This window comes from Gorilla gorilla, chromosome 1 (genome assembly GCF_029281585.2).
Source record: "Gorilla gorilla gorilla isolate KB3781 chromosome 1, NHGRI_mGorGor1-v2.1_pri, whole genome shotgun sequence".
Lineage (NCBI taxonomy): Eukaryota > Metazoa > Chordata > Mammalia > Primates > Hominidae > Gorilla > Gorilla gorilla.
In genome coordinates, this window is record NC_073224.2 from 25,078,874 (window position 1) to 25,096,080 (window position 17,207).

At 45.5% G+C, this 17,207-nt stretch overlaps 1 protein-coding gene across 3 annotated transcripts in view; it reads left to right on the forward strand.

Annotated features, from left to right (window-relative positions):
• Nucleotides 1-14,240: 14,240 nt before the first annotated feature.
• The window catches only part of EDARADD (EDAR associated via death domain), a 136,224-nt gene continuing 133,257 nt past the window's right edge, over nucleotides 14,241-17,207 (forward strand). The window contains exons 1-2 of one of the 3 annotated variants that reach the window (XM_055372519.2): nucleotides 14,830-14,947; nucleotides 16,675-16,810. Coding sequence is in view for 1 of the 3 variants with exons in the window: in XM_055372507.2 (XP_055228482.1) it covers nucleotides 14,833-14,947 (115 nt within the window). In the remaining 2 variants the exon portion in view is untranslated. Of the gene's footprint in view, nucleotides 14,948-16,674; nucleotides 16,811-17,207 lie in introns of all 3 variants that reach the window. The other 2 variants (XM_055372507.2, XM_055372525.2) reach the window with 2 other exon arrangements.

Sequence of the window (17,207 nt, forward strand, 5' to 3'; positions counted from 1 at the left end):
CAGGCTCTTTGTCTGCAAATTAGGGATGTTCCAGGACATATGATTCCCAGGCCATTCCTGTGAACTCCATTTTGGAAATTCAACTACCTACTTGACTTTATATCAAGAACTGTGAAGGGTCTGAGACTTTGCCCAACCTGCTAGCAAAGAAGCTAGCCTGCCATAGTTTCTTGGATGCTGACAGAAAGCACAAGGTGTTGAAGTCAGAAATGAAGAACTTTATTCCTCATAGCACAGCAGGTAGCATGAGCTTCCTGTTCATGTCAGTTCCCCTGGCTCCCCAGATAACAGAGAGCAGCTCAGGTAGAAGCTGCACATGCAGTAGGTCTGCATCACAATGAGGAACTCTGAGCACCAGGAACCCAAACCTTTTAAAATTGACAGCAGGCCGGCGCGGTGGCTCATGCCTGTAATCCCAGCACTTTTGGAGGCTGAGGTGGGTGGATCACTTGAGGTCAAGAATTCGAGACCAGTCTGGCCAACATGGTAAAACCCTATCTGTACTAAAAAAAAAAAAAAAAAAAAATCAGCCGGACGTGGTGGCACGCACGTGTAATCCCAGCTACTTGGGAGGTTGAGATAGGAGAATCACTTGAACCTGGGAGATGGAGGTTGAAGCGAGCTGAGATCATGCCACTGTACTCCAGCCTGGGCAACAGAGTGAGACTCCATCTCAAAAAAAAAAAATTTTTTTTTGACAGTAAGCCTGTCTGATCTTTCCCCAGAGGGTGACATGGTCTTTATTGCACTAGGCAGTAAACAAATCTGCCCTCAGCTTTGGAAAGAGACATTCCCTCTATAGTCCAGGAATGTTTACTATATTAACATCACTGACAATGTAGTCTAGAACAAATGCTTTCAGTGCCTTTGCTTACAAAATGTGCAGAAATGGAGCGACTGATGGAGAATTGTCTCCAAACAATATCCACTTCTTATTTCTACACTCTTGGCTTCTGGTGAATTTCGTCATAAGTGAGTCACTTTGTCAGCCACTCTGATTGCTCTGACCAATAGAGGCTGGGACCAAATCTATTCATTTTATCTGACACAGCATTTAAAGCCAGTATCCACAGGACCCAAGCATCGGGATGAGGCCAACTTACAGTATTGACCTCAACCATTTGCCCCAAGATCCTGGACCAACCCAGCTAAACAAATTTCATAAACCATCATTATCACTAAGGTTCTGTACTGTTCTCTCCACGTGGCTTGAGGCATTAGCCCAGGTGCAGCAGGACGTATTAGTGAGGCACAGTCTCTGCCTTGGCCCACAAGAAAGAAACCGAGAGCAATTCTGACACCTGGCTGATGCGTCCAGGTTGACCTGACAGGTCCAAAGTGGTGATAATTAAAGTCAGGGACAAATTTGTACCACTTTTTCTAACTAGATGACTCCCATGGTAGAGAAAACAGCCTGTAATGTGTGCATTAAAATGGGTCGCTTGGCTGGGCGTGGTGGCTCACATCTGTAATCCCAGCACTTTGGGAGGCCAAGGCAGGCAGATCACCTGAGGTCAGAAGTTCAAGACCAGCCTAGCCAACATGGTGAAATCCTGTCTCTACTAAAAATACAAAAATTAGCTGGGCGTGGCAGCGCATGCCTGTAATCCCAGCTACTCAGGAGGTTGAGGTAGGAGAATCGCTTGAACCTGGGAGGCAGAGGTTGCAGTGAGCTGAGATAGCACCACCGCACTCCAGCCTGGGCAGCAGAGTGAGACTCTGTCTCGAAAAATAAATAAATAAATAAATAAATAAATAAATAAATAAAATGGGTCAGTTATCCCCCTGGAAGTTTCCCCCAAGACACCAAGAATAGCTTCATTTTGGAGAGATCTCTGCAGTTACCTTAGGGCTACTTAATTCCCTCGTGGTGTTTTCTTAAATACTCTTAAGGTCTCTTAGGCCCACCCCTAAAATACAAATCCATGTATTTTGGAAGGAAGACAAATTAATGCATGGCTTCCACACCAGAAGTGCAGTGTCAGGGGACCACATGGTGCCCCTGGGAAAAAAAGTAACAACTGTTGGGATCCCCCAAGTAAGACCCATATCAGTTGAAGGGCATAGGTTGAGTGCCTCCAACATGGCTTCCTGGCAGGCTGAAAACCCTAGAGTTCCCAGCTTAGTTTGAATAATTGAGTCTAGTCCTTGTTTTGCTTCAAGTCCAGTTTATCCAGTTTGTCCACATCACCAACCAGGCAGTGTTCATCTACCCAAGGGATGACCAAGCAACATCTACAGAAATAGGGCGGGGAAGATGACCACAGGTGTTGACAGGTGTTTTGTGTGGGAGGTGCAGGAGTTGGGCCATCCCCTGCAGTGGCCTTTTTGGTCAGATGAAGAGGCATGACAATCAAACCATGGTTAGAGCTATCTGGCAGGGGATGGGAGGTACAACAGTCAGTTAAATGTCAGGGGCTTGTCAGGGTTTAGGAGACCTGCACCAGGGCATTTTCCTAGGTGAGGATGGCTTCAGGTACATTTCTGAAAGGCAAAAGATCATTAACATCAATCCCTCTCTGACACCACTTGGCGTCAAGGGTGTTCCCTCTCCAGGTACCTGAGTGTTGCTCCTCCCCCACCATCACACGCTCAGTAAGCCTAGCCAGTAGCTAGAACTTCACCTTTTTTCAATCATCTCCCACCCACACCCAGACCTTCTATCTTGAATGGTCATGTACAACAGGGACAAAGGCATCTTTTTAAAACTTACAGAGGTTTATCATATGCTCCACACCTTGGCCCGCATAGGTCATTATAGAGGCACTCTGCAAACAATAGACTCAAACAAGCGGTCATTATCTTCAGAAAGGCAGGAAGTGGCTGGGCCAGGTGATTCATGCCTGTAGCCTCAACACTTTAGGAGGCCAAGGTAGGAGGATCCCCTGAGCCCAAGAGTTTGAGACCAGCCTGGGTAACATTGTGAAACCCCATCTCTACAAATTTTTTTTAATTAGCTGGGCATGGTGGCATGCACCTGTAGTCCCAGCTACTCAGGAGGCTGAGGTGGGAGAATCGCCTGAGCCTGGGAGGTTGAGGCAGCAGTGAGCTATGATGGAGCCACTGCACTCCAGTGTGGGCAACAGAGCAAGACCCTGTCTCTAAAAAAATAAAACATAAGAAAGAAAGGAAGTTTGGAAGATCTAGGGACCAAGAAAGCAAGAATCAATGGGTCATCAGAATAATGGAACACCAACAGTCCCTTTTCATTCTTGGTTTGAATCCTCAAGGTTCAATTTCAGAACAGACTTTTAATTTTGGCCTACTCTGATTCACTTGTCCACATTCACTAAGTTCCACTAAGACCACCTGCAGTTGGGGATGGTAGTACCCCAGAGGGACAAGAAAAGTATATTGGTTTAGCAAACCCAATACATGTCCATTACAGGAGGTCATGTTTCAGTCACATTTTTCCATTGGCAATCTTTTGACTTGTAAAGAAAAAATTAGTCACAACTCTTGTTAAAGACGGTAAGGGAGACTTTATTCAAGGCGGGCTCTGACAATGGGGTTTTGTAGTAAGGGAGAGAAACAGGGCTCAACCCTGAATACAAGGACCAGTGGAAATTTATAGCCAAGGAGTATGGTGAGTGTCAGTGGAGGGAAAATTACTAAGAGAAAACACCAGGGATAAGTTGGGATTCCGGCTAAACCACCTTGGCAGGATTATTGTGTAAGGCAGGCAAGGGTGACAAGATATTGAGGGTGGGGGATAAGGAGTTTGATCAGATATCAAGAAGGATCAGATAGGCTGGGCATGGTGGTGCACACTTGTGGTCCCAGCACTTTGGGAGGCCCAGGGGGGAGGATCACTTTAGGTCAGGAGTTGGAGACCAGCCTGGACAACATGGAGAAACCCTGTCTCTACTAAAAATACAAAAATTAGCCGGGCATGGAGGCACACACCTGTAACCCCAGCTACTCAGGAGGCTGAAGCAGGAGAATCACTTGAACCCGCGAGGCGGAGGTTGAAGTGAGCTGAGATTGCGCCACTGCACTTCAGCCTGGGTAACAGAGCAAGACTCCACTTCAAAAACAAAAAGAATGGTCATATAGCAAGTGTGAAGGATTTTCACTAAACTGACGCAGCAGGGTTCTTGCTAAAACTGGATTAAGTGGGCAGAGTCACTGGACGAAGGACAGAGCCCAAAGTTGGTGATTAGTCAGAAGAACTCAGAGGAGCCTGATTCTAGCTTGGTTAAAGGAGAGAGTCTTTGTCATGACTCATCCTATTTTTTGCAGCCACACATTTCATTAATTCTTTTATCAAACACACAGTAAGTGAGGAGCATTAAAACAGTAAAAACAACAACATATAAGCACTCTGGCAGAGACACGGGCAGTGCAACAACCCGCCTTGTTAGGTTTAGAATACGTGATTCCAGGTCTGGGCACAGCGGTTTATGCCTGTAATCCCAACACTCTAGGAGGCCAAGGCAGGAGGACAGCTTGAGGTCAGGAGTTTAAGACCAGCTTGATCAACTTAGCAAGACCCCGTCTCTACAAAAAGAAAAAAAAAATTAATTAGCCAGGCATGGTAGCATACATCTGTAGTCTCAGCTACTCTGGTGGCTGGGGCAGGAGGATCACTTGAGCTCAGGAGTTGGAGGCTACAGTGAGCTGTGATTATGCTACTGCTCTCCAGCCTGAGTGACAGCATAAGATCTTGTCTCAAAACAACAACAACAACAACAAAAAAAACCGTGATTCCATGATTGAGTTATTACCACCATTTAATTAATTGACTTAAATGAAATTAAGACGAAGAATAACTCAGAACAACATCTTTTGAATAGAAGAATATGGGGACTATCTAGACCTGTACTGTCCCATACTGTGGCCAGTAGCCACACATGGCTAGTGAACACTTGAAATGTGGCTAGTCTAAACTGAGATATGCTATAAACTTAAATTTAAAACACACAATGGCTTTCAAAGACTTAGTATGACAAAGTCAGGCAGTACTGCAAGTCCAAGATTGCAAACACTGCAAGTAATCTACAACTGATGGGAGTGGGTCTGAACATGGGAGGGCTCAACCTGAAAGTCCACGACGTCAGAAAAACCTGGAGGGAGGGGAATGAGTTCAGTCAGGACCTTTTCTTGTGATTCTGTACATGGCCAAAGAGAATTCACTGTGGGCAACATCTACATGCCTCACATTTTCAAATGAAATGTATCAGAATGGGTACAGACCACAGCCATAGACTAATTATGATTTAAATGAAAAATGGGCAGAATATCTGAATGGACATTTCTCAAATGAAACCTACAAATGGCTAACAAGTATATGAAAAATGTTCAACATTGCTAATCATCAGAAAAATGCAAATCAAAACTACGATGAGATATCATCTCACCCCAGTTTAAGTGGCTTTTGTCAAAAAGTGAATAACAGAAGCTGGTGAGGATGCAGAGAAAGAGAAATCCTCATACACTGTTGGTGGGAATGTAAATTAGTACAGTCACTATGGAGAACAGTATGGAGATTCCTCAAAAAAACTGAAAATAGGCTAGGTGTGGTGGCTCACTCCTGTAATCCCAGCACTTTGGGAGGCCCACGTGGGAGGATCACCTGAGGTCAGGAGTTCGAGACCAGCCTGGCCAACATGGCGAAACACCATCTCTACTAAAAATACAAATTAGCTGGGTGTGGTGACGTGCACCTGTAATCCCAGCTACTGAGGAGGCCAAGGCAGGAGAATCGCTTTAACCCAGAAGGCTGAACCCACCACTTTACTCCAGCCTGGGCAACAACAGCAAAACTCTGTCTCAAAAAAAAAAAAAAACAAAAAAACACCTGAAAATAGAATCACCATATGATTGATCCAGCAATTTCACTCTTGGGTATATACCTAAAAGAAAGGAAATCAATATATCAAAAAGACATCAGCACTCCCATGTTTATGGAGGCACTATTCACAATAGCAAAAACATGGAATCAACCTAAGTGCCCATCAATGGATGAATGGATAAAGATAACATAGTATATTTACACGATGGGATATTATTCAGCTATAATCCTGTCATTTGCAGCAACATGGATGGAACTGGAGGTCATTATGCTAAGCGAAATAAGCCAAGCACAGAAAGACAAATATCACACGTTCTTACTTATATGTGTGAGCTAACAAAGTGAATCTCATGGAGGTAGAGAGTAGATTAGTGGTTACCAGAAGCCGGGAAGGATGGATGGGGAGTGAAGAAAAGTTTATTAATGGCTACAAATACACAGTTTGATCAAAGAAATAAGACCTCCTGTTACATCAGTAGGGTGACAATAGTCAACAGTAATCTATTGTATATTTCAAAATAGCTAGAAGAATTCAAGTGGTTTGAGCATAAACAAAAGACAAATATTTAAGGTGATGGTACCCCAAGCATGTTAATTTGATCTTTACAAATTATATGAATGTATTAAATTATCACATGTATCCTGAAACTAGGTACATCTATTATACATCAATAAACTTCTTTTAAATGAATTTATACCCACTCCAGTCCACCAAAGTGTGTCCTTTAGAGTCTTAGCCTCTCAATTTTGCTGTTTGGCTCCTTCCATTCTTGAAATCCCAACGCAAATCTCACCCCTTGCCTGAGTCTCATAAGCTAACCAACGACTTCACTGTCAAAGACCAAAGTGATTCATTCAAAACTATTTGATTTTGAGTGGCTACAAAATGCCGGGTGCTGTTCTAGGTGCTGGTAACACAGCAGTGAACGAAATAGGCCAAGACCTTGCTCTCATGGAGTCCATATATTAGAGGGCTTACTCCTCGGAATTTTCATGTTTACTCTTCCTTCCATTTGTTTATTTGTGGGGTTTTTTTTTAGACGAAGTCTCACTGTTGTCACCCAGGCTGGAGTGCAATGGCATGATCTTGGCTCACTGCAACCTCCGCCTCCCAGGTTCAAGCGATTCTCCCACCTCAGCCTCCCCAGTAGCTGGGACTATAGGTGCGCGCCACCGTGCCCAGCTAATTTTTTGTATTTTTAGTAGAGATGAGGGTTTCACCATGTTGACCAGGTTGGTCTTGAACTCCTGACCTCAAGTGATCTGCCTGCCTTGGCCTCCCAAAGTGCTGGGATTACAGGCATGAGCCACCAAGCCCGGCCTATTCTTCCTTCCATTTATTGGGCTGCTCTGTTTTTTGAGTTATCCTACCATATATGGGTGTGTATGACATTACGGTACGCAGGGGGAAATCCTTGTCTTATAAATATTAATAGACTTATGGTAAATTTGTTTAGAATTGCAGTTTTGCCTTGGAGGATATCTCAGGTGATCACCTTGGAGGTGGTTCTCCTGAAAATTCCCTTGGAGAGCTGGTTCATACTCTGTGAGTCAGCACCTTTCCTGAGGAGGGCAGCGACCTGAAAGGTGATAAAACTAGCATTCTTGCATCAAGAAAAAGGATTACAAAGCTTTAAATACAGGTCTGCTATTCAGCTGTCAAAAAGTCCGCAAGGTGGCCAAATGTGTGTAGCCAAGTAATGGAACCTGTCAGCTCATGGGGTGGGGCGGCGGGGGCGGGTGGTTATTATCCCCAAAAGCAATGGGAAATTATTCCTCTAGTTAATGACTCTCCTTGACAGAAGCTTGACAATGGCATTGGTTCATTTATTATAGTGGTTAAGTAATTGTACAAATTAAGAAGCTTGCTCTGGGCACTTACAGTTTTATGATACAATCGAAGGTATTGTTTCCCATTAAAATTTTGTGGGTTCCTGATTTAGGAATCAGCTAATGAATCAGCTAATTCTGTATTAGTGTCAAGGTAATGAGATGAAAGTGTAACAAACGGCCAGGTGCAGTGGCTCTCACCTGTAATCCCAGCACTTTGGTAGGCCAAGGTGGGTGGATCACTTGAGGCCAGGAGTTCGAGATCAGCCTGGCCAACATATGAAACCCCATCTCTACTAAAAATACAAAAATTAGCTGAGTGTGGTGGTGTGCACCTGTAATCCCAGCTACTAGGGAGGCTGAAGAAGAGAATCGCTTGAACCTGGGAGGCAGAGACTGCAGTGAGCCAAGATTGCACCACTGCACTTCAGCCTGGGCAACAGGGCGAGACTCCATCTCAAAAAAAAACCCAAAAAACCCAAAACAAAAACAAAAACAAAAACAAAAACAAAAAAACTAACGGCCGGGTACAGTGGCTCATGCCTGTAATCCCAGCACTTTGGGAGGCCGAGGCTGGTGGATCACTTGAGGTCAGGAGTTTGAGACCAGCCTGGCCAACATGGGGAAACCTCATCTGTACTAAAAATACAAAAAAATTAGCCAGGTATGGTGGTGTATGCCTGTAGTTCCAGCTCCTTGGGAGGCTGAGGCAGGAGAATCACTTGAACCCAGGAGGCGGAGGTTGCAGTGAGCCTAAGATTGCGCCACTGCACTCCAGCCTGAGTGACAGAGTGAGACTCCATCTCAAAAAAAAAAAAAAAAAAAAAAAGTGTAACAAACTATTTGTACTTCCAGGAGTAAGCTGAACTCTGATAAATGAACCAACTGGGGTCTGGTAACTACCTTAATCTGTATGGTATAATAGAGATATGACAAGAAATATGGCTTCTGAAGAGCCTGATGATTTTGACGTGGGCATAAATAGCAATTTGTACTTGGTGATAAGATTTCTGATATTTACTTTCTCCTTTCTTTGGCAAGTACACAGGATAAAAAGTAACTAGAATGAATCCACTGTTTTTCTTCAATGTTTATAGAACTATAAAACTCTCAAGTTGACTTTACTAGACAGGGTTAGATAAATTTGGGATAAAGTTAGAATGATTTGCATTCCTAAAAGAGGACACAAAACTAGAATTGTCAGTTTAAAGAAAGCCCATTTTTATAACTAACATATCGACTAGGCTAGAGATTAATGAGTGCTGTTCAGAATGAAAAAACTTAATAAACTCGATGACTGGAAAACTTCTTCCATCATTCTCCCCTTTGTTCCACAGACCATCTTATTCAGCACAAGATGCCTTGCAGAATTGCAAAACATTAGGAAGTCAGTTAACATAACTGGGCTGTTAGCATTGCTTTTAAACGCCAAACCACTCTGCACAGCACGCCTACTATCCTTTGGGAACTAGCCACATTCTTGGAATATGCTTGACCCCCAAGAGTAAGAGGGACCACTGGGGACTTGCTCTTCTTCCATGATTCCCCACTCTTTTCTCACAAATAACACCTTGGACACTGCAGATTAATTACAACTTTCAGCAATTAGAAACCACCACCAGAGTACAAAATAGCTACTGAGTGGAAAGAAGAGAAATGCCCTGCCTTTTCAAGGCAGAGCCAAACTTAGGAGCCCACTGAGGACACTGCAGTCATTTTACAGAATCAGACACTTGCAACCCTGTAGGCACTTGCACACTGATTCAATAAGACAGAATGGGAAAGAGAACACACAGGCTTCAGCTTCATGGAAATAAGAGACCAAATCTCTTTTTATTTCTATTTTTATCTCACCATTATAGACCCAGGTGATAGCACAGTGCCTGGAACAGAGTAGAGTAAGCACCCGTAACTGACCTCCGTTGCTATTTTTACTGCTACAGGTTGCACAGCGAGTACATGCTGAATGCTGCTGAAGTGGCAAGTCAGTGGGCCTGAGGGGGAGGCCAGGAGAGCACCATGCACAAAGGCCCCAAAGGGCATAGCTGCCCACAACTTCCTCACACTGCACTGCAGCAGGGCCCTTTTCACTTAATGCCATGAAGATTCGTTCCATTAGATTAAAAACAGTGAAGCAAGTTTAGCAGGTTCAATACTACATTGGGCATATTGTATTGTTAGAATTGCAGTCTTGCCAATGGCTAGGTGTTTATGTCACTTAAGAAGATAGCTCCTAGTCCAGGAGCAGTGGCTCATGCCTGTAATCCCAGCACTTTGGGAGGCCGAAGCGGGCGGATCACTTGAGGTCAACAGCTCGAGACCAGCCTGGCCAACATGGTGAAACCCTGTCTCTACTAAAAACAACAAAAAAAATTAGCTGGGTGTGGTGGCACGTGCCTGTAATCCCAGCTACTCGGGAGGTTGAGGCAGGAGAATCACTTGAACCCAGGAGGCGGAGGTTGCAGTGAGCCCAGATCGCGTCACTGCACTCCAGCTCGGGTGACAAGAGTGAAACTCCATCTCAAAGAAACAAACAAACAACAACAACAAAAAAACAACTACAAAGAAAGAAGCAGATAGCTCTTTGGATCTGCCTCTCCAAATCTTTGGGTCCAGCACTGGCACTCCATTTACAATCATATTGAATTTCTTGGTATCACAGAAAAAAAACCTCATCAGACAAAAAGCAAATGCTATTTTCTTATTTAAAAATTTAGGCTGGGTGTGGTGGCTCACGCCTATAATCCCAGCACTTTGGGAGGCAGAGGCAGGCAGATAGATTGAGCTCAAGACCAGCCTGGGCAACAGCAACATGGCGAAAGCTGGTCTCTAAAAAATATATATAAAATATATGTATACACACATATATATATGTACACACACATATGTACACACACATATATATAAAATATATGTATACACATATATGTATGGAAAAAATTGGCACATGTCTGTAATCCCAGCTACTAAGGAGGCTGAGGCAGGAGGATCCCTTGAGCCCGGGAGGTGGAGGTTGCAGTGAGCCATAATTGTGCCACTCCACTCCAGCCTCGGTGACACAGAGATTCTTCTCAAAAAAAAATTTAAAAAAAAATGTAGTGCATTTTCTCTCACGCACACACATACACATGCATACACACTTGCAAAATCAAAAACAATAACCAAACCCTCCCGTTCCAATGGCTCCAGTCTTCTCTAGGCCTGTTACTGCTCCATCTCCACACTGCCCCATGCTCTACCTCAAAGCGCCTTCTGTGATGGAAGGAGAACAAGTGGAGGCACCTCCTGCCCACCTCCTGTGAGTCTCCTACCAGCACACTCTGCCCCAGGCATGTGGTCCCAGGGACTTGCTGGGTTTCCCTTATTGGTCAGAGTTCATAGAGCTGGTCCAAGAGCTGGTCCACCCTCCGCAAGGGGAAATGAAAGGTATCTACCTCTCACCAGTGGTTGTCTTGCACCTGACATATAGGATGGTCAGCTCAACTAGCAGACTTGGAGCCAAAGGACCTGGGTCTGGTCATGGATAAAATAAACTCACTGTGGGGCTTGGGACACATGCTACCATAACACACCCACATGAGATACACACATGCGCACACACGCACACAAAACTACAAATATGATAATTCAGCTGAATTATATTGGTGGCTTCTAGATACCCAAATTCGAATGCCGGCTTCATTTTGGAGTAGCAACTTTACCACCTCCCTGCATCCCATCCACTTCAGTGTTGCACCAGGATGCCCTCTCATACCTCAACTCCTGCCGGGCCAACGACAAAAATTCATGACTCAAGTCCTACCTCTCAAGCTTTATTCATTACCTCCTAAATCTGGTAATCCCACCCTCATTTTCTTTCCCCCCAAAACCCACGACTTCCTGGGAACCTTCCAGATGTTTCTCACCCCTACAAACAATTGGTGCCAATTTGTCACACTGCCTAAGCTACATAATAGCCTGTTCTACAATTTTAACAACCAGGGCTTTGACTTGTAGCAAAAGCCTTCAAAGCTCCACTGCCTGTAATAGTTTGTAAGTAGCTGGAGATGGATTTTAATCAGTCTATTGTGCAAATATCTGAAGCAATAAGACATCTGACCAGTGAGTGACAGGGTAACTGAGACACTACAACAAAAAGTTTCACCAAAATACAACCTTCCAGCAAACAGAAAATAGGGTCTCTGCTTCCATCTGTGAGTATGGGTACAAATGCCAATGATTATCACACTAGCGGGGAACAGGGAGCCCCCAGCTGGCCAATAGGCTACAAATACTGCCCTTCTCTCATTAAAAAAAAAAAAAAAAAAAAAAAAAATTAGGGCCAGACACGGTGGTTCACTGTGGGATTACAGCGCCTGGAATCCGAGCATTTTCAGAAGCCCAGGTAGCAGAATCACTTGAAGCCAGGAGTTGAAGACCAGCCTGGTCAACAAAGCCAGACCCCATTTCCACAAAAAAAATTTAAAAATTAGCTAAGTGTAGGGGCACATGCCTGTAGTCCCAACTACTTGGGAGGCTGAGGTGGGAAGATCCCTTGAGCCCAGGAGTTTGAGGCTGCAGTGAGCTATGATTATGCCACTGCACTTCAACCTGGGTGACAGAGTGAGACCCTGTCTCTTAAAATAAAAAACAAACAAATTGGCCGGGCGCAGTGGCTCACGCCTGTAATCCCAGCACTTTGGGAGGCCGAGGCGGGTGGATCACCTGAGGTCAGGAGTTTGAGACCAGCCTGGCCAACATGGTGAAATCCCATCTCCACTAAAAATACAAAAATTAGCCAGGGATGGTGGCAGGCGCCTGTAATCTCAGCTACTCGGGAGGCTGAAACAGGAGAATCGCTTGAACCCAGGAGGCAGAGGTTGCAGTGAGCCAAGATCACGCTATTGAACTCCAGCCCGGGCCAACAACAGTGAGACTCCATCTCAAAAAGAAAAAAAAAAAAATGTAATGAAATCCTGTAGCACCCACCTCTCTTTGCACACACTTGGGGGAGGGGCAAATCTGTGCAAAGAGTGGAAAACAGGCTAACAAGGAATCTCAGGTACAGAAATGGGACATAACCAGTCACAAACATTTGAGGAAAACCACAAGCGGAAAGAATAACCTTATATATTTTTCTTTCTTTTTTCTTTTCTTTTCTTTTCTTTTTTTTTTTTTAACAGAGTTTCACTCTTGTTGCCCAGGCTGAAGTGCAATGGCACTGTCTTGGCTCACCACAACCTCCGCCTCCCAGGTTCAACCAATTATCCTGCCTCAGCCTCCTGAGTAGCTGGGATTACAGGCATGCACCACCACGCCCAGCTAATTTTGTATTTTTAGTAGAGATGGGGTTTCTCCGTGTTGGTCATGCTGGTCTCGAACTCCCGACCTCAGGTGATCTGCCGGCCTCGGCCTCCCAAAGTGCTGGGATTACAGGTGTGAGCCACCATACCCGGCCTCATTTTTTTTCTAAAGGAGAACCTGCACTTGGAAAAAACAGTTTAAAAGAGTGAAAATCAGTGTAACTAAAATATGTATAGGGATAAGCAAGAATATCACAGCATGAAATGAGAGCAGGCAGTTATGAAAAGAAAGCCAGGCTGGGCCAGGTGGCTCACGTCTGTAATCCCAGCACTGTGGGAGGCTGAAGCAGGCCTCACCTGAGGTCAGGAGTTCGAGACCAGCCTGGCTAACACGGTGAAACCCTGTCTCTACTAAAAACACAAAAATTAGCCAGGTGTGATGACGCGTGCCTGTAATCCCAGCTACTCTGGAGGTTGAGGCAGGAGAATCGCTTGAACCCAGGAGGTGGAGGTTGCAGTGAGCCGAGATCTCACCACTGCATTCCAGCCTGGGCAACAGAGCAAGACTCCATCTAAAAATAAGAATAATAATAATAAGAAGAATTAACCAGAGATCTTGGACACACAAACAGCTACTGAAAGAAAAAGAAACCTTCAAGAGGTGGGCAAAACAGCAGAGCGGGCACTGCTGAAAAGCAAACCAGAGAGCTGGAATAAATACGAAGCCAAGGAATTCTCCCAGAAGGTAACTTAAGGGATAAAATGATCAAAGCTTTATGAAAGACAGACAGAGAATTATGGAGGACAGATTTAAACGCCGCAGCATAATCCACAGACATTCATCCCATTGATTTGGCTGTAGTCTTTCCTGCCATCTTCTTAGCCAAAATTAAAGCACCTTAGCGGCTCTGCTTTTTCCCAATTACAATCGGCTTCCGCCCCGTGGTGCTGGTTTGGGCTTGGGGGTCCTGGGTGGGGACCCCCGGGGTTGCCCCGTGGTTCCCCTCTTAGCACTGTAACTTCCTGGGCGCTAAACAGGCTGCCCAGGCAGCCCGGAGGAGCAGCAGCTTCAACGCAACCCAGTCCCCAACCCTGCGACTCCCCAGCCACTCTGGAACATGCTGCCTGTCGAGCAGTGGTCCGAGGTGACCTTCGGGGCGGTGAGAGAGTCCAGAGGTCAGAGGAGGAGGAGGAACCCGTCGGGCGGTGAGAAACTTTACCCCGCCCCCTGGAAGCCCACCGAGGGCACGCAGATGCCGGGCGCGGCGACTTCATTTGCGTCTCTGCAACGCCCACCCTGCAGTGCCACGCCCCCGAGCGCGAAGCCTTCTGGGAGTTCTGATCCCGGATGACCGTAAGGTAGGGCACTACAGACTGACTGGGGAGCCAGTTGAGGAAACTCGTGAACAGCAACTGCGGTGGCGGCTCCGCCTCCTTGGGGCTGGAGCTCCCTGACGGCCAATGAGGCGGGACACGTGGGCCTCCAAAACACCCTGAGGTGCCGGCCGGGCTGCTGGGCGCGCTCTTCTTGGCCCAGCCGGCCGTCGCCGCGCCCCTCCCTGGATCCTCCCACATCTCTGGTTACAGCCTCTAAATGTAGCATTTGCGCCCTCACGCTGCACAGCCTTGATTTTCCAAAGATAGGCCTGGACTTTTGCAAACAGGGGGCTCTCCTCCTTCATGAGTCTTTCTGTAGCCTCATACCTACAGGCTATGTTAGAAATTACACCAGTGACTTGTAGGATCCTGGAGTAAACAGAAGCTGCTTTCGGAAATCTGGTACCCTGCTCGGTCCGCAGGTGCAAACTCAAAGACCTGCTTCCAAGCTGCCGTCCATGTGCTGCCCAATGAAGCTGCAACACGTGAACCTCTGTGGAAGGCGCCCACCTTTTCTCCAGTCCTTCTCTCACTGAGTGCCCTATCAAAATGGAAGAATCCCTGAATGAACCCATTTCAAGTTTGAATTGTGGTAAAATATTGCAATCCCAAGTGTTGGTTGCCTACAGCTTCCTACTGATTTTGGCTGGTGTCGAAAAAGAAGGTACCCCAAAAATAATAAAAACAAGGCCCAGAAATGTCTCCTGTGTTAGCCCAGTAAATAGTTGATTTTCTTTTCTTTCCTTTTTTTTTTAGAGACAGGGTCTTGCTATATTGCCCAGACTAGATTCAAACTCCTGGGCTCAAGTGATCCTCCTGCCTCAGCCTCCCAAGGAGCTGGGACTACAGGCAGGCACCATGGTGTACTCAAATTTTTTTTTTTGAGAGAGAGTTTGCTCTGTCACCCAGGCTGGACTGTAGTGATGGGATCTTGGCTCACTGCAACTCCACCTCTCGGGTTCAAAGCAATTCTCCTGCCTCAGCCGCCCCAGTAGCTGGGACTACAGGCATGTTGCCAAAAAGAGTCAAACTCTGTAAAATATTTTAAGAGATTTATTCTCTTAAATATGAGACGGCCAAATATGAGTGGCCATGTCGCGTGACATGTGCCCAAGGTGATCAGAGTACAGCTTGGTTTTATACATTTTAGGGAGGTATGAGACATCAATCAAATACATTTAAGAAATACATTGGTTTGGTTCAGAAAGGTGGGACAACTCAAAGCGGGGTGGCGGGGGTGGGGGTGCTTCCAGGCTGTAGGTAAATTTAAACATTTTCTGGTTGACAATTGGTTGAATTTATCCTGGAATCAAGAGAAAGGAAATGTTCAGGTTAAGATAAAGGATTGTGGAGACCAAGTTTTATTGTGTAGAGGAAGTTCTCCGATAGCAGACTTCAGAGACAGCAGGTTGTAAAATGTTTCTTATCGGACCTCAAAGGGTGTCTGGCTCTTAGTTGATTATCTCCTGGATCTGGAAAGGAAGGAAGGAAAAAAAAAGGGCAGTGGTGGGGGGAGGGTGGTGGCAGGCGCGGTGGCTCATGCCTGTATTCCCAGCATTTTGGAAGATCGAGGCAGGCAGATCACCTGAGGTCAGGAGTTCAAGACCAGCCTGGCTAACATGGCGAAACCCTGTCTCTACTAAAAATACGAAAACTAGCCGGGTGAGTTGGTGCACACCTGTAGTCCCAGCTACTCAGGAGGCTGAGGCAGGAGGATTGCTTGAACCCAGGAGGCAGAGGTTGCAGTGAGCCGTGCCACTGCACTCTAGCCTGGCGACAGAGTGAGACCCTGTCTCAAAAAAACAAAAACAAAAAAGAACAACGAAAAAAAGGGGGAAAGAGGATTCTCTGTAGATGTGGATTTTTCCCACAAGGGATGGCTTTGCAGGGCCATTTCAAGATGTGGCAGAGAAACACGTTTTGGGGTAAAATATTTTGATTTTCTTCCTTGTTATGCCAGGGTCAGATTGGAAAGTAAGTCATGATATATAGGGTCAAATAAAACCCATCTGATGAGAATTTATGGTTTGTAGGGCATATCCCTTAGATAGGAATTTGGGCAAGATTAAAACAAAAAATCAGGGCTTAGTCCTCAGGTGTGTGCCACCACACCCAGCTAATTTTTTATTTTATTTTTTGTATTTTTAGTAGAGACAGGTTTTCACCAAGTTTGCCAGGCTGGTCTCGCACTCCTGACCTCAGGTCATCCGCCTCAGCCTCGAAAAGTGCTGGGATTATAGGCGTGAGCCACCAGGCTGGGACAGAATGAGTGTTCTGTTGAGCTGAGCAGAGGCGGTTGGCTTGGTAGACAGAAAAAGGCTGAGGAAAGTATTAGTAGAAGCTGAGAACAAAAAGCAGATTGGTCCTTTCAAAGTTATTTTCCTCCTACAGCTTTGAGAGAAGAAAAATAGCTCCAAGCATTCTGAGCTCTGTAAAGTACTCGGGACCAGAGAGACAGGAGTGTGAGACTTCAGTCATGCCTGCCTCCAGCCCTCCCCTGCCCCATACCTGGGGTCAATTGTTTAAGGTAATTTTGTTCCTGACTAGCTGCCTCACCCAGTGTCTTCCTGTTCCTGGAATTTGTGATATAAAGAACAATGTATAGCCAATCAATAGCTTATATTATTTTAATGTGAAATCTTGGTAAACAATTTAGGAACTGCCTCTTCTTTTCCTTTAAAAAGCTCAAGGTAGTAAGTCCCTGCATTCCCAAGTACTTGGGAGGCTGAGGCAGGAGGATTGCTGGAGCCCAGGAATTGAAGGCTGTGGTGAGCCATGATCACACCACTGCACTCCAGCCTAGGCGACGGTGAGACCTCATCTCTAAACAAAACAAAATTTTGAAACCCTACTTGTAATTGTTGCTAGTCCCAGTGAATATTCACTGGGCAGCTTGAATCTATGCTCTCAGGAAGCAATCTCAA